The sequence below is a fragment of the Rana temporaria genome, chromosome 11 (assembly GCF_905171775.1).
Source record: "Rana temporaria chromosome 11, aRanTem1.1, whole genome shotgun sequence".
Taxonomy (NCBI): domain Eukaryota; kingdom Metazoa; phylum Chordata; class Amphibia; order Anura; family Ranidae; genus Rana; species Rana temporaria.
In genome coordinates this window covers 153,426,316-153,450,274 of record NC_053499.1, presented here as the reverse complement: position 1 = coordinate 153,450,274, position 23,959 = coordinate 153,426,316, and the positions used below count along the sequence as shown (strand labels likewise).

Here is a 23,959-nt window from a genome sequence, read left to right as displayed (position 1 = left end):
GCGCCATATAAATGATTGGCACTTTTTATTTCTAAATATAGGAACACCTTTTTCATCATCAATCATCCAATTCTTAGTTGTCAAATTGGAATGTAAGGCACTCATTTATCCAGTTTGGATTTGTACAGGAATAAGGTGTCTTTATGTTGGTTTAAGCCCCCGGGAAGGTTGAAATGGCACCAGATCTGTTATTTGTCTTCGGAAATCTGACATATCCCGGCCTATTTAGCCGTCCTATTGAGTTAGAGCTTTACAGGTTGCTGTTGCGCTGGGGGGCATCTTGCAACGTAGCATGACCCCTGGTAACACTTATTCCTGTAGGAGATTGCTACATTGAATGAGGTGATACCATTTTTAGACTCTAGTCTGAATGAAAGGCACGTAACCGCTTTTAAATAAACCATTACATTTTTTTATGTTTGTTTTTAAAGCAGAGGCTCCCATTCAGTACCAGAGGCTAATTTTCAAATGTCTGCACAGAGCTTGAGTGTGAATATCAGGCATCCCCTGCAACACTCTTCACTTAAAGTTTCATTTGTGTTGGAAAGGAGTGACTGGTGAAATGTTCCTTTTTTTCCAGCCATAGTTGGGTGAACAGATAAGTATAAAATAGTCGCAGCGCCTGGACCTCAGAGAGAGAGCTCTGCATCAGGTGGTTTCATGAGGCACATAAGGTTCAACTTAGGCAGGCATAGAATGTGGAAGTGACTGGGACTAGGGATTGTCTGGACCCTTACCAGAGCAGGCAGCCATATGTATTGTATCTGTTATCCAAGCAAGGGTCAGGATAGGCGGCAATCAGTAGCATGTCCGTTATCCAAGCAAGGGTCAGGACAGTGAACGACCAGTAGTGTATCCATTATCCAGGCAAGGGTCAGGGCAGGTGGCGATCGGTAGCATATCTGTTATCCAGGCTAGGGTCAGGGCAAGTAGCAAGCAGTAGGGTTTCAGTTATCCAGGCAAGGGTCAGGACAGGGAGCATGTCCGTTATCCAAGCAAGGGTCAGGACAGTGAACGACCAGTAGTGTATCCATTATCCAGGCAAGGGTCAGGGCAGGTGGCGATCGGTAGCATATCTGTTATCCAGGCTAGGATCAGGGCAAGTAGCAAGCAGTAGGGTTTCAGTTATCCAGGCAAGGGTCAGGACAGGGAGCATGTCCGTTATCCAAGCAAGGGTCAGGACAGGGAATGACCAGTAGTGTATCTATTATCCAGGCAAGGGTCAGGGCAGGTGGCTAATGATAGCATATCTGTTATCCAGGCTAGGGTCAGGGTCAGGGCAAGTAGCAAGCAGTAGGGTTTCAGTTATCCATGCAAGGGTCAGGACAGGGAGCGGCTAGTAGTGCATTGACTATCCATGCAAGGGTCAGGACAGGGAGCAGCCGGTAGTGTATCAATTATCCAGGCAAGGGTCAGGACAGGTGGCAATCAGTAGCATATCTGTTGTCCAGGCAAGGGTCAAGGCAAGTAACAAGCAGTAGGGTATCAGTTATCCAGGCAAGGGTCAGGGCAAGTAGCAATTAGTACGATATCAGTTATCCAGGCAAGGGTCAGGACAGGGAGCGACCATTAGCATATTCATTATCCAGGCAAGGGTCAGGACAGGGAGCGACCAGTAGTGTATCCATTATCCAGACAAAGGTCAGGGCAGGTGGCGATCATTAGCATATCTATTATCCAGGCAAGGGTCAGGGCAAGTAGCAATCAGTGGAGTATCAGTCATCCAGGCAAGAGTAAGAACAGTTAGCAATCAGTAGTGTATCCATCATCCAGGCAAGGGTAAGGGCAAGTGGCTATCAGTAGTGTATCCATTATCCAGGCTAGGGTTAAGGCAGGCAGCGATCAGTAACATATGAATATTCCAGGCAAGGGTCAGGGCAGGTAGCGACCAGTAGTGCATCTTTACAGGCAAGGGTAGGACAGGTAGCAATCAGTAAGGTATCCGTTATCCAGGCAAGAGTAACAGCAGGCAGCAACCAGTAGCAAATCTGTATACAGCCAAAGGTAAGGGCAAGCAGCACGCAGTAGATATCCATTATCCAAGCAAGGGTCAGGGCAGGCAGAAATCAGTATCATATACTTTATCCAGGCACAGTTATGGGCAGGCAGCAATCAATAGCATATCACTATCCAGGCAAGGTTCAGGGCAGGCAGTCATCAGTAGGGTAGTTCTTATCCAGGCAGGGGTCAGGGCAGGCAGCAATCAGTATTGGATGCCTTATCCAGGCAAGGTTATGGGCAGGCAGTGCTCAGTAGTTATCGGTTTACCAGTAAAGGGGTTAGGGCAGATGGTCTTCAATAGGTTATCTGTTATTAGTATGGTATCCATTATCCAGGCATTGGGCAGGCAGCAATTAGTATTGGCTACCTTGTCCAGGCAAGGCTATGGGCAGGCAGTGCTCAGTAGCATATCTGTTTATCAGTAAGGGGTCAGGGCAGATGGTCATCAGTAGGGTATCTGTTATCCAGGCAGGGGTCTGGGCAGGCAGCAACCAGTATTGGATGCCAAATCCAGGCAAGGTTATTGGCAGGCAGTGCTCAGTAGCATATCTCTTTACCAGCAAGGTGTCAGGGCAGATGGTCATTAGTAGGGTATCCATTATTAGTAGGGTATCCGTATCCAGGCAGGGGTCAGGGAAGGCAGCAATCAGTATTGGATGCATTATCCAGACAAGGTTATGGGCAGGCAGTGCTCAGTAGTGTATCTCTTTACCAGCAAGGTGTCAGGGCAAATGGTCATCAGTAGTTTATATGTTATTAGTAGGGTATTCTATATCCAGGCAGGGGTCAGGGCAGGCAGCAATCAGTATTGAATGCCTAATCCAGACAAGGCTATGGGCAGGCAATGCTCAGTAGTGTATCTGTTTACCAGTAAGGGGTCAGGGCATCAGTACGGTATCCATTATCCAGGCAGGGGTCAGGGCAGGCGGCGTTCAATTGAGTAATCTGTATTCAGGCAAGGGTCAGGTTAGGTGGGTATCAGTAGACTAATCTGCCTTCAGTCAAGAATTAGACAAGAAGTCAAGCAACAGTGGCCTGGCCCGGATTTCCCACAAGGCGACCGAGGCCAGGCCTCGGGGCGGCAGGGCGCCGAGGGGGCGGCAGCGGCATGGAGTCCCCTGTCTCCTGTCCCTGCTGCAGATGTACACAGTGAGAGGGGTGAGTTGTGCTCTTCCAATCTCAGCTGTGACAGGAGTTCTAGTACAGTGCTAGGACTCCTGTTTTTGGAGGTGACAGGGTCAATAAAGAGAACCTGTCAAAAAAATGGTTAAAAAGTTAAGAAAAAAAAAAATATAAAAAATAATAAGAAAATGATACAAAAAAAAAAAGTAAACGACAAGCTACAAATTAAAAAAAATAGAAAAGTAAAAAAAAAAACATTTGAACTAACCGTGCCGCCCCTGCCATCTGGTTGCCATTCCCTGTTGATTGGGGGGGGGGGGGGGGGGTGGTTCGGTTGGCGGGGGGGTGCATTGCGGAACCTGGCCTTGGGGCGGCAGGGAGAGCAAATCCGGCCCTGACAGTGGCAAGGCAAGGCACAGGAGCCAGGAAGGTGAGCGCCATAACAAGCCCAGGGTGCCACAATACCATAGCACTGCCAACGCCAATGGAAAGAGAGGACGCTAGTAAACCACTACCTAGCATAGAGGGCGATACCTGAGAGCAGTGCCTCTACCAGCCAATGGGAGAGGGGGGTGCTAACTGGGAAAAGGATAGTGTCCGAGAGGGAACTGCGGGGAGAGGGACAGGAGGAGCAGTGTGTCTGGCACCGGTGTTCCTAACTAGACCAATAATAGAAGTCTCGTAAAATGGGAATCTCGCACATCAGCAGGAAAAGGCCATCTAACAGGAGGGACGCCGCCAACGAGGCAACGACTGGCCGTATCAGAGATAAAAAAAAAGTATAGTTATAACTACATGGAAACGGATTTCAATTACAATGGCGCAGCTCTGATGCCGCCGTCGTCCCGGTTTGCGTTTTGAGCCATTAAGCCATTTATATCCCCATTGTCTTAAACCTTCTAAGACTTCATATTTCACTTTCTAGGTCACGCCGCTGATATTTCATGTTTGTAAATTGCATGCAAATGCAGAGAGAATTATCCCGGCGATCCGTCTCTGCCCGCTCAGCGTTGATGAATCGCCAACGTTGCCACAATCTGTGTTTCAGGGATCATTAGAGAGCGGCTACAGACTGTTCTTGTTCCGGTGCCAGCTTCCTGTGACCTTGAGCGAGTCGCTCTATCACCGCCTGCCCTTTGGCAGGGGCCCAGGAGACTGAATTACGCACGGGATAATGCGCTGTGCCATTACGTGGGCAAAGAAATATTACCGCCTCCTAATTATTTTCACGCCAAAGAAAAAAAAAAGTATATTTTAAGCGGTCACCTGGTCTCTTGTGGTCCAGAGATGTACAGATTTAGGATTTAAAATAGAACTCTGGCCTTCCCTTCAGTCGTGCACAGTTGTCCTGAAATGGCTTACTCTGATTTCACTGCACACTGTGAGCTTCTCACAAGATAGATAAGATAGAGCCCACCTAATTTCCTGGCTGGAGGACACCCAGTATCATCCAGCCCAGGGGTTGGCAACCCTATTGATTGGGATCTACCTGTCCACCACGTGAGGGTGACGGGTAGATCGTGAACAACTCCTCTGCTTCACTGACCCCAGCACCTCGGCGCCAGTCTTTCCTTCCAGCCTCCTCTGCCACCCTTTCTCAGAGCACAGCAGAAATCGGGAGGCAGCACAGCTCAGAGCGGAGGGCGGGAGCTGGCCAAGTTAACTTTTCATACTAACCAGCAGATGATTGGCTGCTAGGAGGTCCTAGAAACCAATCACCAGCTTGTTAATATCGAAAGTTATCTCCTTCTCCCGCCCTCTGTCCAGAGCTGTGCTGCCTCCCGCTTCTGTTCTGTGTACATCTCTATAGGTAGGAGAATGAATCCACTGCCCTACTGACACCGTCCACTGCCCTACTGACACCGTCCACTGCTCTACTGACACCGTCCACTGCCCTACTGACACCGTCCACTGACCTACTGACACCGTCCACTGCCCTACTGACACCGTCCACTGCCCTTCTGACACCGTCCACTGCTTTACTGACACCGTCGACTGCCCTACTGACACCATCCACTGCCCTACTGACACCGTCCACTGACCTACTGACACCATCCACTGACCTACTGACACCGTCCACTGACCTACTGACACCGTCCACTGCCCTACTGACACCGTCCACTGCCCTACTGACACCGTCCAGTGACCTACTGACACTGTCCACTGACCTACTGACACTGTCCAGTGCCCTACTGACACCGTCCACTTCCCTACTGACACCATCCACTTCCCTACTGACACCATCCACTGCCCTACTGACACCATCCACTGACCTACTGACACCGTCCACTGCCCTACTGACACCGTCCACTGCCCTACTGACACCATCCACTGCCCTACTGACACCGTCCACTGCCCTACTAACACCGTTCACTGCCCTACTGACACCATCCACTGACCTACTGACACCATTCACTGCCCTACTGACACCATTCACTGCTCTACTGACACCATCCACTGCTCTACTGACACCATTCACTGCCCTACTGACACCATCCACTGCCCTACTGACACCATTCACTGCCCTACTGACACCATCCACTGCCCTACTGACACCATCCACTGCTCTACTGACACCATCCACTGCCCTACTGACACCATCCACTGCCCTACTGACACCATTCACTGCTCTACTGACAACGTCCACTGCTCTACTGACACCGTCCACTGCTCTACTGACACCATCCACTGCCCTACTGACACCATCCACTGCTCTACTGACACCATCCACTGCTCTACTGACATCATCCACTGCTCTACTGACAACGTCCACTGCTCTACTGACACCATCCACTGCCCTACTGACACCCTCCACTGCGCTACTGACACACTCCACTGCCCTACTGACATTGTCCACAGGCAGAGAACACTACTATGGGCATGGCGCCAGCATAAGGCTGCTTTGGCAGCCGCATTAAGGTGCTGGGATTGTCGGATAAAATGGTAAAAAATATTTAGAAATCAAAATAATAAAAACTACTGACACATCCACTGCCCTACGGACACTGTCCTCTGCCCTACTGACACCGTCCACTGCTCTACTGACACCAACTTCTTCCCTACTGACACCATCCTCTGCCCTACTGACACCATCCACTGCCCTACTGACACCATCCACTGCTCCACTGACACCACCCACTGCCCTACTGACACCATCCACTGCTCTACTGACACCAACTTCTTCCCTACTGACACCATCCTCTGCCCTACTGACACCATCCACTGCTCTACTGACACCAACTTCTTCCCTACTGACACCATCCACTGCCCTACTGACACCATCCACTGCCCTACTGACACCATCCACTGCTCCACTGACACCACCCACTGCCCTACTGACACCATCCACTGCCCTACTGACACCACCCACTGCCCTACTGACACCTTCCACTGCCCTACTGACACCATCCACTGCCCTACTGACACCCTCCACTTTTAAGGTAGGTTAATACATTTATATTTTTACAGTGACATTTTATAATTATATTTTTATATGCAGCCGCCACATCTAATGACTGGTAAGCTGCAATATTATATTTTTGGTTTGGGGTTTTGTACCGCTTTAAGGGATCCAAAGGCCTCCTTACTGCTCCCTGGGCCAAATCCTCAGAAATCCTGCCTAACTTAACTTTGCCCATTTAAGTTACACTGACTTAAAATTTCTACCTAAGTCCCCGATCCACAAAGCACTTACCTAGAAATTTCAGGCCGTGTAACTTAAATCTCTCCGGCGCAAGGCGGTCCTCTTCTGCAGGGGGCGACGACAATTTAAATGAGGCGCGCTCCCGCGCCGGCCGTACTGCGCATGCTCGTGATGTCATTTTCCCGACGGGCAGCGCGCGAAATTACGTTACGTCGGGCTTTGTGGATTGCGACGGCACAATAAAGTTGCGTCGGGTAGAAAAAAAGTTACGCGCCAGGAAAAAAAATTTAAAATTAAAAAAAAAACGCGGCGATCGAAAAAAAGATCTGTTTTTACAAGGTGTTACTAGTTTACACTTTGTAAAAGCAGAACTAATTTTACGTATGCAAACGTAAACTTACGCAGAATACACAAAGCTGAAAAGCTTTGTGGATCTCCGTAAGTCCTCATTTGCATACGCAAAGCGGCATTTCGACTCGAAATGCCCCCAGCGACGGAATGCGGTACTGCATCCTAAGATCCGACAGTGTAAGTTGTTCACAGATGTCGGATCTTCTGCCTATCTTTGGAAAACTGCTTCTGAGGATCAGTTCCAAAGATAGGCACAGGGATTCGCAGGCTGAACAGCAGTTCCGCCTGCGTATCCCTTTTGAGGATTTGGCCCCCTGTTCCTGGACTGGTAGAAAAGGGTAGAATTCCATATTAGGGCAATGACATCACAGATGGAGAGGTGGCCAATCTCGCCCCACAATCCTGTCCCATAATCCCTTGCATCCTTTGCCAATTAAAGCAGAACTTCAGTCATCTTTCCATCTATTAAATCTTCTGCTCTTGTTGCTGTTTTAACTTTCCGATAGTAAAAAAAAATGTTCTGCCAGTAAATCTCTTACACAGCCCACTTCCTGTTTCCTTATACAGCCCACTTCCTGTTTCCTTATACAGCCCACTTCCTGTTTCTTGTGTCTGGTCATTAGCCTAGGCTTATGACATCATGCACAGCTCTCTCTCTCTTTCCAGGAAGGAAGGGAGGGGGGGGTGAGTCATAAGAGGGCCAATAAGAGCTGCAGAGCTGGAGGTGTGCCTCTGTGTAAATCCAGGAAGTGAACAGGCAGCAGCTTCAGCTGCCCACAGTTAAAATGGCTGCAGCCAGACTCGTTGGAGGGAGATTTCTGCAGCATATTTGACAAGTACAGAATCACAGTATATATAAAATAATATGCAAAGTGGTTGGAGGGAAGCTTCAGAATGGCAAAGATGTTTTTATTGCAAATTATGTGAGCGGACTGCAGTTTCCCTTTAAACGCCCGTCCCGGTACAGCCGCCGTGTCAATAATATTAGTCGGCTCTTGTTTCACGAAAGCGAACGCAAAACCAGCAGGCCGCCGTCGGCGAGGAGGAATTTGCGCCTCGGGCGTTTTCATCTCATCACCTCCGGCTGCTGGGAGGCTCCCGCTGCGAGGTGAGAGGCAACAGACATTGTTTGTGATATCAATTATTAATTGCAGATACCGTCTGGCCGCACTTTGTAACCCTGGCGGGGGGCCATGGCGGCCGGGGGGGGGGGATGCGCTGGCTTCTCGCTGGATAGTTAAAATTTAAACAGGCGGGAAGTGGATTTTCTCAGAAAGACTCAGAATGTCAGATGGCGAGCGGTGGGAGGGGGTGAGAGTGGCGAGGGAGAGGTCAGCGCATCGCTATTGCTGCACATTACTTCTCAAATATTATTACATACATGGAGAAACGGAATACTAATGACGACGCGATTCGAGTGCAGAGCTCGGCTCCCGGCATACAGCTGAATACACCGGTGAATATGTCTATGGGAGCAATTTCTGTCCATCCAATCTTGAGATTTACACAGCTCTGCCAAACAGCATGGCCCTGTCTGTCTGCTGCAGTTTCACTTTCACTTACAGGTCTCCTCCCCCACCCCCCCCCCCCCTGATTGAACAGTGAAAGGAGAAGCAGCAGACTGCTTAATCTCGTCAAGGATAATATGTATTATCCATGGGGGAACCTGATCATTCTCTGCCGGAGTTCCACTTTCACTTACAGGTCTCCTCCTCCCCCCCCCCCCCCCCGATTGAACAGTGAAAGGAGAAGCAGCAGACTGATGAGCTCAACTCTTAATCTCGTCAAGAATAATATGTATTTTCCATGGGGTGACCTTGATCATTCTCTGCCGCAGTTCCACTTTCACTTACAGGTCTCCTCCCCCCACATCCCAGCCTCTGACTGAACAGTTCTCTGTGACTGTACAGTGAAAGGAGATGCAGGAGAAGCTCCTCACGCATTACATTATTTACAAAATAAAGAAAGCTTACAAGGAAAATTGGAAGGCCCATGTTGATGAGGACAATGGCCTCTTTCCCACAACCCTGGTCTGGTGATTATTGGGGCCCTTTTTTTCTCTGCTGACATGGGGTCCCTTGCTAAATCAATACTAGCTTAATCCGAACATGCAGCCTGCCTCTCCAGGAAAGGATGGGGGTCAGGGAAGTGCCATACCAGGTCACATACCCTGGGAGGTTCAGGTTGATGAGGACAAGGGCCTCTTCCCTACAACCCTGGCCTGGTGGTTGTGTGGGACCTGATCGTTCTCTGCTGGAGTTTCACTTTCACTTTACAGGTCTCCTTCCCCACCCCCTAACTCAGACCTGGGCAAACTACGGCCCGGCGGACCTTTTAATCCGGCCCACCCCCGCCGCCGAAACCGCCGCCGCTGTCACGTTAATCACCGCGGCGGGGAACATTAGACAGCGTTCGTTTGAACAGCTGTTTTCCCAGCCGCGCATAGACACTCCCCCTTGGACGGATCTGTCCAATCGCGAGCAAGGGGGAGTCACATAGACACTCCCCCTTGCTCGCGATTGGACAGATCCGTCCAAGGGGGAGTGTCTATGGCATAGACACTCCCCCTTGGACGGATCTGTCCAATCGCGAGCAAGGGGGAGTCACATAGACACTCCCCCTTGCTCGCGATTGGACAGATCCGTCCAAGGGGGAGTGTCTATGCGCAGCAGGGAAAACAGCTGTTCAAACGAACGCTGTCTAATGTTCCCCGCCGCGGTGATAACAGTAGGCAGGGCCGGGAGGGGTCACACGCAGCCACTTGTGCCAACACACGCAGCCACTTGTGCCAACACATGCAGCCACTTGTGCCAACACATGCAGCCACTTGTGCCAACACACGCAGCCACTGTGCCACCATAAATTGTCGCCACTGTGCCAATCACACGCAGCCACTGTTCCCAAACACAGCCACTGTGCCATTGACACGCAGCCACTGTGCCAATCACACGCAGCCACTGTTCCCAAACACAGCCACTGTGCCAATCACACGCAGCCACTGTGCCAATCACACGCAGCCACTGTTCCCAAACACAGCCACTGTGCCAATCACACGCAGCCACTGTGCCAATCACACGCAGCCACTGTGCCAATCACACGCAGCCACTGTGCCAATCACATGCAGCCACTGTGCCCATCAAACGCAGCCACTGTGCCAATAACACGCAGCCACTCTGCCCATCAAACGCAGCCACTGTGCCCATCACACGCAGCCACTGTGCCCATCACACGCAGCCACTGTGCCCATCACACGCAGCCACTGTGCAATCAATTGTTGCCACTGTGCCAATCACACGCAGCCACTGTGCCAATCACACGCAGCCACTGTTCCCATCAAACACAGCCACTGTGCCAATCACACGCAGCCACTGTGCAATCAATTGTTGCCACTGTTCCCAAACACAGCCACTGTGCCAATCACATGCAGCCACTTTGCCAATCACATGCAGCCACTGTGCCAATCACACGCAGCCACTGTGCCAATCACACGCAGCCACTGTGCCAATCACACGCAGCCACTGTGCCCATCACATGCAGCCACTGTGCCCATCACATGCAGCCACTGTGCCCATCACACGCAGCCACTGTGCCCATCACACGCAGCCACTGTGCCCATCACACGCAGCCACTGTGCCCATCACACGCAGCCACTGTGCCAATAACACGCAGCCACTCTGCCCATCAAACGCAGCCACTGTGCCATCACATGCAGCCACTGTGCCAACACACGCAGCCACTGTGCCAACACACGCAGTCACTGTGCCATCAATTGTTGCCACTGTGCCCATCACACGCAGCCACTGTGCCATCAATTGTCGCCACTGTGCCCATCAAACTCAACCACTGTGCCATCACACGCAGCCACTGTGCCATCACATGCAGCCACTGTTTAATCAATTGTTATTGATTAAACAGTGGCTGCCTGTCCCCAGCCTCTGTCCCCCTCCTGTGTCATGTCCCCAGCGTCTGTCCCCCTCCTGTGTCATGTCCCCAGCGTCTGTCCCCCTCCTGTGTCATGTCCCCAGCGTCTGTCCCCCTCCTGTGTCATGTCCCCAGCGTCTGTCCCCCTCCTGTGTCATGTCCCCAGCCTCTGTCCCCCTCCTGTGTCATGTCCCCAGCCTCTGTCCCCCTCCTGTGCCATGTCCCCAGCGTATGTCCCCAGCGTCTGTTCACCTCCTGTGTCATGTCCCCAGCCTCTGTCCCGTTCCTGTGTCATGTCCCCAGCCTCTGTCCCCCTCTTGTGTCATGTCCCCAGCCTCTGTCCCCCTCTTGTGTCATGTCCCCAGCCTCTGTCCCCCTCTTGTGTCATGTCCCCAGCCTCTGTCCCCCTCCTGTGTCATGTCCCCAGCCTCTGTCCCCCTCCTGTGCCATGTCCCCAGCCTCTGTCCCCCTCCTGTGTCATGTCCCCAGCCTCTGTCCCCCTCCTGTGCCATGTCCCCAGCCTCTGTCCCCCTCCTGTGTCATGTCCCCAGCCTCTGTCCCCCTCCTGTGTCATGTCCCCAGCCTCTGTCCCCCTCCTGTGTCATGTCCCCAGCCTCTGTCCCCCTCCTGTGTCATGTCCCCAGCCTCTGTCCCCCTCCTGTGCAATCACATGCAGCCACTGTGCCCATCACATGCAGCCACTGTGCCCATCACATGCAGCCACTGTGCCCATCACATGCAGCCACTGTGCCCATCACATGCAGCCACTGTGCCCATCACACGCAGCCACTGTGCCCATCACACGCAGCCACTGTGCCCATCACACGCAGCCACTGTGCCAATAACACGCAGCCACTCTGCCCATCAAACGCAGCCACTGTGCCATCACATGCAGCCACTGTGCCAACACACGCAGCCACTGTGCCAACACACGCAGTCACTGTGCCATCAATTGTTGCCACTGTGCCCATCACACGCAGCCACTGTGCCATCAATTGTCGCCACTGTGCCCATCAAACGCAACCACTGTGCCATCACACGCAGCCACTGTGCCATCACATGCAGCCACTGTTTAATCAATTGTTATTGATTAAACAGTGGCTGCCTGTCCCCAGCCTCTGTCCCCCTCCTGTGTCATGTCCCCAGCGTCTGTCCCCCTCCTGTGTCATGTCCCCAGCGTCTGTCCCCCTCCTGTGTCATGTCCCCAGCGTCTGTCCCCCCTCCTGTGTCATGTCCCCAGCGTCTGTCCCCCTCCTGTGTCATGTCCCCAGCCTCTGTCCCCCTCCTGTGTCATGTCCCCAGCCTCTGTCCCCCTCCTGTGTCATGTCTCCAGCGTCTGTTCACCTCCTGTGTCATGTCCCCAGCCTCTGTTCCGTTCCTGTGTCATGTCCCCAGCCTCTGTCCCCCTCTTGTGTCATGTCCCCAGCCTCTGTCCCCCTCTTGTGTCATGTCCCCAGCCTCTGTCCCCTTCTTGTGTCATGTCCCCAGCCTCTGTCCCCCTCCTGTGTTATGTCCCCAGCCTCTGTCCCCCTCCTGTGCCATGTCCCCAGCCTCTGTCCCCCTCCTGTGTCATGTCCCCAGCCTCTGTCCCCCTCCTGTGCCATGTCCCCAGCCTCTGTCCCCCTCCTGTGCCATGTCCCCAGCCTCTGTCCCCCTCCTGTGTCATGTCCCCAGCCTCTGTCCCCCTCCTGTGCCATGACCCCAGCCTCTGTCCCCCTCCTGTGTCATGTCCCCAGCCTCTGTCCCCCTCCTGTGTCATGTCCCCAGCCTCTGTCCCCCTCCTGTGTTATGTCCCCAGCCTCTGTCCCCCTCCTGTGTCATGTCCCCAGCCTCTGTCCCCCTCCTGTGTCATGTCCCCAGCCTCTGTCCCCCTCCTGTGCCATGTCCCCAGCCTCTGTCCCCCTCCTGTGCCATGTCCCCAGCCTCTGTCCCCCTCCTGTGCCATGTCCCCAGCCTCTGTCCCCCTCCTGTGCCATGTCCCCAGCCTCTGTCCCCCTCCTGTGTCATGTCCCCAGCCTCTGTCCCCCTCCTGTGTCGTCCCCAGCCTCTGTCCCCCTCCTGTGTCATGTCCCCAGCCTCTGTCCCCCTCCTGTGTCATGTCCCCAGCCTCTGTCCCCCTCCTGTGCCATGTCCCCAGCCTCTGTCCCCCTCCTGTGTCATGTCCCCAGCCTCTGTCCCCCTCCTGTGCCATGTCCCCAGCCTCTGTCCCCCTCCTGTGTCATGTCCCCAGCCTCTGTCCCCCTCCTGTGTCGTCCCCAGCCTCTGTCCCCCTCCTGTGCCATGTCCCCAGCCTCTGTCCCCCTCCTGTGCCATGTCCCCAGCCTCTGTCCCCCTCCTGTGCCATGTCCCCAGCCTCTGTCCCCCTCCTGTGCCATGTCTATAACAAGTACTCGTACCAGTTTTCCAACAATGATATTTACTGCTTTTTATAAAGAAATACAATTGATTTTATGCAGTATTGAGTTTAGCCTTTTGGCCCGGCCCTCCAAAATATTTTTAGTTTCTCATGTGGCCCCATCGAAAAAATAATTGCCCACCCCTGCCCTAACTGGACAGTGAAAGGAGAAACAGAAGAATAAAATGACATGGGGTCCCCCCCAAATCAATACCAGACCCTCAATTTAAGCATGCAACCCGGTCTATCACATAAAATCCCAATAAAATACATTTACGTTATTGGTTGTAAGATGACAAAATGTGGAAACTTTCAAGGGGTATGAATACTTTTTCAAGGCATTGTAGAATTGAGAACAATGTAGCTGATAACAGTTGTTCTGTCCTATTTTCATGTGTTGAACTGCATTAGGTAATAATTTTTCTGAAATATGCTGCCATATAGTTTCCCCCGAAAATAAGACCTACCCCGATAATAAGACCTAGCATGATTCTTGGGGAGGGCTTCAATATAAGTCCTACCCCAAAAATAAGTCCTAGTAAAATTAGTTTAACATTTTTTTTAATCCATTTTGCAGAATGATTGCAGCGGCTCCCCCTCTCCTCTCTCCTCCCGCCCGATGCCCGCAGCCCCTCCCTCCTCAGCACATGGAGCGGGCAGACGCCAGCGGGACTCTGGCTCCCCCCTCCTCCCGCCCGATGCCTGCAGCCCCAGCCCCTAAGCGTACAAAGCAGGCAGACGCCAGCAGGACACCGGCTCCCCCCTCCTCTGCTCTCCTTCCGCCCGACGGCCGCGGCCCCCGCCCCAGTGCACGGACCAGGCACGGAGTAGGCTGATGCCAGAAGGATGCCGGCTCCCCCCTCCTCTGCTCTCCTCCCGCCCGACGCCCACGGCCCCCTCCCCAGTGCACGGAGCAGGCCGACACCAGCATGAAACCGGCTCCCCACTCCTCTGCTCGCCTTTTCGGGAAAACACGGTAGTGTTTTTTTTTTTTTGGCTACTACAACTTGTTTACTAATGTGATTTGGTATCTCCCTTTGTCTCCCCCTCCTGTTTATGTCTAGTTAGTTTAGTCTTAGCTAGACCCCTGCCTACTACTTCCATGTTCAGTTAGTGTTCTATATAAACAGACACAGGGCTCAGGGAAGTCATTGTCTTCTTACACTTCAAACGACTGGAAAAATCATCCTTTGTACTGCAATTGTCTGACGTAAAATTGTTTTGCATTTAACTTTTGTGTCTTATCGAAGAGTTAATCTGCCTGTGGATGGTGTCAAGTCAGCAGGTGACCATACTGTCCAAACAGACTGGGTCTAAGGAGGTGTGTCTGCACATACATAAAGGTGCATTTGAAACAGAACAGTCGGCAGAGGCAGAGAGTGCAGGAAGTTATTATCACAGGATTTCTGGCAGGATCAACAGGTTTTATGCCCATTTTAAACAAATATAACACATTGCTGTTATTTGTATATTTAACAGATCAAATAAGAGAAACCAATTGTTGGAGTTTACATAGGCCATTCCCGTAAATTGATGCGGATAAAAACAATGCTCACCATATGCAAAAAAGCAAAAGATCATTGCTCAATCATAGATTCTACCACCTTGAAAACAATCAACAAAATAAAATGCTAAATAAGGTGTAAAATAAAATGTAATATAAAATGTAATCCAGTAAAACAATATTGTATATGACAAGTATTCAGAAGAAAAAAAAAAAATGGGATCCAGGGGTTCACCCCCCCCCCTCCTCAGGGCTTAGATGATGGCAGTAAATGTGGAGATTACTAGAAAACAAAATATAAAATAAAAGAATATAAAGTGTAAATTCAAATGTAAAATAGAATTTTAATTGTAAAATAAAAAAGGTTACAAAAGGATATAAAGTGTAAATTTAAATGTATGATAAATGTAAAATAACAGATATAAAGTTTAAAATATAATGCACAATAAGGTGTAAAATAAATATGTAATGTAAAATGTAATCCAGTTAAACAATATTGGGGTAGATTCAGGTAGGGCTGCGCACTCTTACGGAGGCGCAGCGTACCGTTTTAACCCTACGCCTCCGTAAATTACTTGCGCTGCGCTTCATTCACGAAGCAGTAGCTCCGTAATTTGCGCGGGCGCTCTGTAAAACTGGCCGGCGTAAGCGCGCGTAATTTAAATGATCCCGTAGGGGGCGTCGATCATTTAAATTAGGCGCGTTCCCGCGCCGAACGTAGTGCGCATGCTCCGTCGGGAAACTTTCCCGACGTGCATTGCGGTAGATGACGTCGCAAGGACGTCATTTTCTTCAACGTGAACGTAAATGGCGTCCAGTGTCATTCACGATTCACTTACGCAAACGATGTAATTTTCAAAAATCGCGACGCGGGAACGACGGGTATACTTAGCATTGGCTGCTCCTGCTAATAGCATGAGCAGCCTTACGCAGAAACCGACGAACGCAAACGACGTAAAATGCAAACGCCGGGCGCGCGTACGGTTGTGAATCGGCGTGAGTATGCAATTTGCATACTCTACGCCGACCACTACGGGAACGCCACCTAGCGGCCAGCGTAAGAATGCAGCCTATGATACGACGGCATAAGAGCCTTATGCCAGTCATATCTTAGGCTACAGTCCGTGTATCGAGCTTTCTGAATACAGAAAAGTCGATACGCCGGCGCAAATTAGCAATTACGCTGCGTATCTATGGATACGCAGGCGTAATTGCTACCTCAATCTACCCCATTGTATATGACAAATATTCAGAGAAAAAAAAATGGGTTCCAGGGGTTCAAACTCCCCTTCCTCGGGGCTTAGGCAGTAAATGTGGAGAATATTGGACAACAAAATATAAAATAAAAGAATAAAATAAGAGTAAAATAAAATGTAAAGTTAAAGAATCTAAAGTGTGAAATAGAATGTTAAAAAAATATTTAAGTGTAAAATTAAATGTAAAATTGTAAAATAAAAGGATATAAAGTGTAAAATAAAATGTAAAATAGAAGAATTTAAATTGTAAAATAAAATGTAAAATACATGATAATAAAATGTATTTTAAATATAAAAAGTAAAATAAATGCAAAATAAAGTGTAAAATGTAATCCAATAAATCTTTATTGCATATAACAAGATTTTAGAAGAAAAAAAAAAACACATTCCAGGGGTTCAAAACCACCTTCATCGGGGCTTAGATGATGGCAGCAAATGAAGAAAAATACTGGACAACAAAATATAAAATAAAAGGATATGAAGTGTAAACAAATATAAAATAATAGTAAAATAAAAGGATATAAAGTGTAAAATAAAATGTAAAATAAAAAAATATAAAGTGTAAAATAAAATGTAAAATAAAAGAATATAAAGTGTAAAATAAAATGTAAAATAAAAGAACATAAAGTGTAAATTAAAATGTAAAATAAATGTAAAAAAAATTGATATGAATTGTAAAATAAAATGCAAAATAAAGTGTAGAATAAAATATAGAGAACAATCTGATGAAGGCATCATCACGGGGAGTACTGTGACCTCTGTGAGAGATAATAAATACCTGGAAGTGTTACACTGACACAAGTAGTATAGAGATGGAAAAATATATCTGCTACTGGTTAACAATTGCACAATCCAGCCTTATGAATGTAACATTGTGGCCTTTAAACGTGGAAAACATTGTTTCCAATAAATAAATAAAAAAAAGAAACATTGAAACAAATATTGTTGTTTTGTTGCAATGACATTTTGTTGACCGGCAGTAACTCTCGGCGGTCACTAGATGGCAGCGCAGATCAGCGGAAAGCCTTACCTGATCCGTGTTGCTGCCGCAGGATGGCTGCCTTTCCAGGAGCAGGGGAAGCTGAGGAAGATGCTGCGGTGGCTTGCGATGGCACCAGGCTCTCCCCTGGAGGGTTGGGGCGTTTGTTCCCAGGTTCCGGGGTGGCCCTGTTGCCCGGGTTATTCCTGCGGGGCCCGCTGCTCTGGATGTGGGATACGGCCTCGGCGGCCTGCATGTCGGGCGGGGAGTAGCGGGCTATGATCCTCAGCATGGCCTGGGCTTTGTGTTCCTGAGTCTCATCGTCTCCATAATCCGACACCCGGCACTCGTACACCCCCTCGTCCTGTTTCCGGACGTTGGAGAGCCGCAGGCGGTGCGATATGTCGTTGCCTTGCACCCGGACCGTCTGGAATGACAAAGAAAATCACAGAAAACGCTTGAAAGACTACGAGTGGTTAGAGTAGGAATGTTGACTGTCCCCCATTTCCCTTCACTTCCTGTTCTGGTGACAACTGTAACATTTTGGATCAAAGAGAATAAATCTCCCCAGCGGGGACATGAAGGACAAAAAAATCTCGTGGTACACCCATAGGGGGCGCTAGATCGCCTATTGGTAATTTCCAGTATTGTGAATGGTCATCTCATTGACTTTAAACCCCCCCCCCACCCCCAAAAATCACTGATGGTTGGTGGCATTTTAACCCTCTAACATTGGGGGTCAGTGGCATTTTATAAACCCCCCAAAAAAGTCACGACTTTGTTGATTAGTGGCATTTTTAACCCCACCCACTATCATTGTGGTCAATAGCATTTTACCCCCCCCCCCCAACCCCACCACCACCGTCATTGTAGTCAGTGGAGTTTTATAAACCCCCAAAAATATCACAGCATTGGTGGCCAGTGGCATGTCTACCCCCCTCCTCCACACTCCCCCCCAACATCATTGCGGTCAATGGCATTTCACCCCCGCCATCACTGTAGCCATTGAAATTTCATAACCCCCCCCCCCAAAAAAAAATATCACAGCATTGGTGGCCAGTGCAATTTTTACCCCTCCACCCAACTTGCCCCAAACATCATTGTGGTGAATGGCATTTCACCCCCCCCCCCCGGCCATCATTGTAGTCAATGAGTCAATGGCATTTCTCCCCCCCTCCCCCCGCCATCATTGTAGTCAGTGGAGTATTACGAACCCCAGAAAATATCACATCATTGGTGGCCAGTGCCATTTCTACCCCCCCCCCTCCCCACCCAACTCCCCACCCACTATCATTGTGGTCAATAGCTTTTTACCCCCTCAACCCTCCCCATCACCATTGTAGTCAATGGAACTTTATAACCTCCCCAAAAATGTCACATCATTGGTGCCCAGTGCCATTTCTTCCCCTCCCCCACAACTCGCCCCCAACATTATTGTGGTCAATGATATTTCACCTCCCCCCCACCATAATTGTAGTCAGTGGAATTTCATAACCCCCCAAAAATATCACAGCATTGGTGGCCAGTGGCATTTCAAGCTCCCTCCCCATCATTGTGGTCAACGGCATTTCACCCCCACCATCATTGTAGTCAATGGAACTTTATAACCTCCCCAAAAATGTCACATCATTGGTGCCCAGTGGCATTTCAACCTCCCCCCAACATTATTGTGGTCAATGATATTTCACCTCCCCCCCACCATAATTGTAGTCAGGGGAATTTCATAACCCCCCCAAAAATATCACAGCATTGGTGGCCAGTGGCATTTCAAGCTCCCTACCCATCATTGTGGTCAATGGCATTTTACCCCCCAACCTTTCCCCCCCACCCACCATCATTGTAGTCAGTAGCATTTCATAACCCCCAGAAATGTAACAGCATCGGTGGCCAGTGGCATTGTAAGACTTCACAAGCCCTCCCCCATCATTGGTTATCACTCGCACCTTAAATCCCCCACAAAAACGATACATTAGTTGTCAATGGCCCTGTAAAACTCCTCCCACCTTCAATCACAGCCTTCCTCCCCTGAAGCCAGAGGATTTAACAAATGGATTCACAACAGAGAAAGGGGATCACTAAAGTAAACAGTACTACACTGATGACCAATCACAGTGATCACATGGCACAGAGCTGCTCTATCCGGCTTTGGGCTGTTAGCCGATGTTCTTCCCTGTCTGATGACTACACTGCTTACATTGGCAATCGCTGCGATTGGTCATCACAGCAATCACATGTATCAGAGATGCTCTCTCTGGCTCTGTGCTTTTAGCCGGTGTTCTTCCCTGTCTAATGACCACACTGTTTACATTGGCAATTACTGTGATTGGTGATCACAGCCATCACATGGCACAGAGCTGCTCTATTCGGCTCTATGTCTTTAGCTGGTGTTCTTCACTGTCTGATCACTACATGGTTTACATTGATGATCGCTGTGATCATCACAGCAATCACATGACACAGAACTACTCTATTAGTCTCTGTGGCCCGGATTCAGAGAGAAATTGCGCCTGCGTAACCATAGTTCCGCAGCGCAATTGCTTACTTGCGCCGGCGTAACGAATGCTCCTGATTCAGGAACCTCGTTACGCCGACTGCAGCCTTAGATATGCGTGGCATAAGGCTCTTATGCTCGCATATCTTAGGCTGCATTCTTGCGATGTCCGCTAGGTGGCGTTCCCGTTGTGCTCAGCGTATAGTATGCAAATTGCATACTAACGCCGATTCACAACGTTACGCGAGCCCTGCGTACGCAGTTTACGTACGGCGGTTTTCGCGTAAGGCTGCCCCTGTTATTAGCAGGGGCAGCCAATGTTACGTATTCCCGTCGTTCCCGCGTCGCGAAATTTGAACTTTACGTAGTTTGCGTAAGTGATTCGTGAATGGCGCTGGACGCCATTCACGTTCACTTTGAAGCAAATGACGTCCTTGCGACGTCATTTGCCGCAATGCACGTCGGGAAAGTTTCCCGACGGAGCATGCGCTCTACGATCGGCGCAGGAACGCGCCTAATTTAAATGATTCCTGCCCCCTACGGGATCATTTAAATTGCGCGCGCTTACGCTGGGCAATTTTAAAGAGCGCACACGCAATTTACGGAGCTACTGCTCCGTGAATCGCGGGTAGCGCAGTAAATTTGCGGGGGTGCAGGGCAAAAACGGTGCCCTGCGCCTACGTAAAAAAAGCGCAGATGTTACTGAATCTACCCCTGTGTATTTAGTGTTCTTCACCATGGGATCAATTTTTTTAGGCGTGGGAGAGGTGGCCCCTCCCGACGCTTCCCGGTCATTTCCAAGCTTACCGGAGTAAGCCCAAAACTGATCCAGTGTGGCCGATGGCTGGGCACCAAACCCAGTGAGGGCAAGATAGCCCCCACTCGGCCATATGCCCTTGGAAGACAGGAGCGATCTGCTGTGGCCCACTGCTGTGAGACTGCTGTGCTGTCTCTTTGGCTAATGCAGAGTGCTCTTAGAATCCTTTGTCATCAATCAAATGCTTATTTGTATAACAAAGCATATTTATAATAAATACTCATTTGTAAAACAAAATATTTACTGTATATAACAAAAAATACTACATGAAAGAAATTGCATCTGCTGTGCTGTCTCTTTGGCTAATGCATAGTGCTCTTTGAATCCTTTGTCATCAATCAAATGTTAATTTGTAAAACAAAGTATATTTATAATAAATACTCATTTATAAAACAAAATATATACTGTATATAAAAAAAAAAACATGAAAGAAACTGCATCTGCTGTGCTTTCTCTTTGGCTAATGCGTTGTCAACAATATTTATTTGTAAAATAAATGATAATAATATTACTGTTATATGATAATATAGTATATAGCTATAGTATAGCTATATATACTGTATATATGAAAAACACATAAAAGCCAACAGTTTAGAAATGTAAGCAGGGCCACCATCAGGGGGGTACAGGCAGTACACCTGTAAGGGGCCCCGGATGGCAATCCCCCCTTTTTTTTTTATAAAAAAAATATATTTATTTTTATATATTTATTTTTTATTTTTTTATTAAAGGCCCCAGAGGTCCCCAGGGCCCCAGGTGGCAACACCCCTTTTTTTTAGATTTTTTATATATATTTTTTCTTTTTATTAAAGGGCCCAGAGTTCCACAGGGCTTCTCAACGTGCGGCAATCCCCCCTCCCCCCCCGCTTCTAAATTTGAGGTGGCAGCACCCCCCGGTAGTGCTTTAGGGGCCCTCCCATGCCTGAAGCTGTGTAAGGGGCCCCATAATTCCTGAAACAAACAAAATAAGCAAAGATACATGAATGGGAAAACGAAATCTTTAGTACGTAATCCTGAATGTCTGAAGAATATTCAGATCGCGGCGTAAGCCCTATCTTAGACTGGTCCTCTTTAGCCTGGCGTCTTGCGGTCACCTTGAAGGGGACTGAAGGGCAGCGACTGATGAAGGCAGGCAGGAAGTACTGCCTATTTTTAGTCTTCCACCCTCATTCTGGAGTCACGCTTCTGAAGCGACCGCCATGAATAGTCCTGATTTTATTACATTTAAATGTCATTACTGAGCTACCTGCAACACAGATAATCAAATGTGCCCTCCGCCGCCGCCGCTCCGCGCCGTCACCGGGTCACAGTCATTACCTGCACTTGCGACTCCGGTGCACAACCTCTGCACAGCATCTTCATGCCGCTGATTACAAGAGGGGCCCGCCGTACAATCACCCCACCTCTGTACATCTTTATAAAGACATTAGACTTGGAATGAAAACACACGGAACGCCACCTAACCAATGGCTGCATTAAAGGGACACTAAAAATAAAGGATAATGGCCCGGATTCAGGTAGCCTTGCGCTTTTTTTACGTAGGCGCAGGGCACCATTTTTGCCCTGCGCCCCCCGCAAATTTACTGCGCTACCCGCGATTCACGGAGCAGTAGTTCCGTAAATTGCATGTGCGCTCCGGCAAAATGCCCGGCGTAAGCGCGCGCAATTTAAATGATCCCGTAGGGGGCGGGAATCATTTAAATTAGGCGCGTTCCCGCGCGAACGTAGGGCGCATGCTCCGTCGGGAAACTTTCCCGACGTGCATTGCGACAAATGACGTCGCAAGGACGTCATTTGCTTCAAAGTGAACGTGAAGGACGCAAGTTGTTTGTGAATACTGTACTTGCCTCTCTAACTTACAGTGGCGTAGTGTATAGGAGATACGCTACGCCTGCCTAAAGTTAGGCACGTCTACCTGAATCTGGCTAAAAGTTTCTAGGAACGTCCACTTCTCCTGACTGACACCCACCTATCGGAAGGCGACAAGAGGGGGGGGGGACATCCTCTCCCACTGCTTGTAAAAGCAATCCAGCACCTAGTTGGCCACTAGGATTGCTTTTACAAGGGAGCTGACCGCTGGCTCTAAAAAACGGTATAACCACCCGCAGTCCAGGGACGTACAAGTACATCGCTGGTCTAGAAGTATTCTCATAACTCTGATGCCTTGTACACACGAGCGGATTTTCCGTCGGAAAAACCCCGAGGGCCAGATTCACGTAGAATCGCGGGGGCACAACGTATCACATTTACGTTACACCGCCGCAAGTTTTATGGGCAAGTGCTTGATTCACAAAGCACTTGCCTGTAAACTTGCGACGGCGAAGCGTAAATCCGTCCGGCGCAAGCCCGCCTAATTCAAATGGGGCGTGTATCATTGAATGCGCCGTCCCTAAAATTTCCCGACGTGCATTGCGCTAAATGACGTCGCAAGGACGTCATTGGTTTCGACGTTAACGTAAATGGCGTCCAGCGCCATTCACGGACGACTTACGCAAACGACGTTAAATTTCAAATTTCGACGCGGGAACGACGGCCATACTTAACATTGGCTAGACCACCTAGGGGGCAGCTTTATCTGTACGCCGCGTATCTCTACGGAAACGGCGTACATTTACAGCGACGGGCAAATCGTATGTTCGTGAATCGGCATAACAACACATTTGCATATTCTACGCCGACCGCAATGGAATCGCCACCTAGCGGCCGGCCTGGAATTGCAGCCTAAGATCCGACGGTGTAAGTCATTTACACCTGTCGGATCTTAGGGAGATCTATGCGGAACCTGATTCTATGAATCAGGCGCATAGATACGACCGGCCGGATTCGGAGATACGACGGCGTATCTTCTTTATGAATCTGGCCCTGAATGTTTTTTTCCGACGGAATTCCGCTTAAGCTTGGCTTGCACGCACACACACACGGTCACACAAAAGTTCTCTGAACCTTCATCTGTCAAGAACGCGGTGACGTACAACACTACGACGAGCCGAGGAAATAAAGTTCAATGCTTCAGAGCATGGCCTAAATTGTTTCCGAGCATGCGTCGGAATTTTGCGCGTCGGAATCGCTACAGGCAACCGATTTTTTGAGAATCAGCTCTCAATATTTTTTTGGATGGAAATTCCGACAGCAAAAGTCAGATGGAGCCTACACACGGTCGGAATATCCGACCAGAAGCTCCCATCGGACTTTTTCTGTTGGATATTCCGACCGTGTGTACGCGGCATAATATTTCACAACATAAAAAAAAAAAAAAAAACACAACCTCCAACAGTGATAAATCCAGGATCCTCCAGGGGGCGCTGTGTATTAGGAAAGTGGCACATAGCAGAACCGGTAATAAGTCATCCTTTGGACCACTTCACCAATTTACCAAACAATCCAGGTTCTGCGATGTATCATCCGGGTTCTATATATGACATTCGGGATGAAGGGAACGGCAGTCCTTCACCCTTCTAAGTTAATAAATAAATGCAAAT

General features: G+C 49.4%; 1 protein-coding gene across 4 annotated transcripts in view; it reads right to left on the bottom strand.

Moving 5' to 3' along the window:
* Window positions 1-23,959, bottom strand: part of VSTM2B (V-set and transmembrane domain containing 2B) — an 80,204-nt gene that overhangs the window by 31,636 nt on the left and 24,609 nt on the right. For all 4 annotated transcript variants that reach the window (XM_040329482.1, XM_040329483.1, XM_040329480.1 and 1 more), the window contains one exon: window positions 17,224-17,599. In XM_040329482.1, coding sequence (XP_040185416.1) covers window positions 17,224-17,599 — 376 coding nt within the window. The remainder of the gene's footprint in view (window positions 1-17,223; window positions 17,600-23,959) is intronic.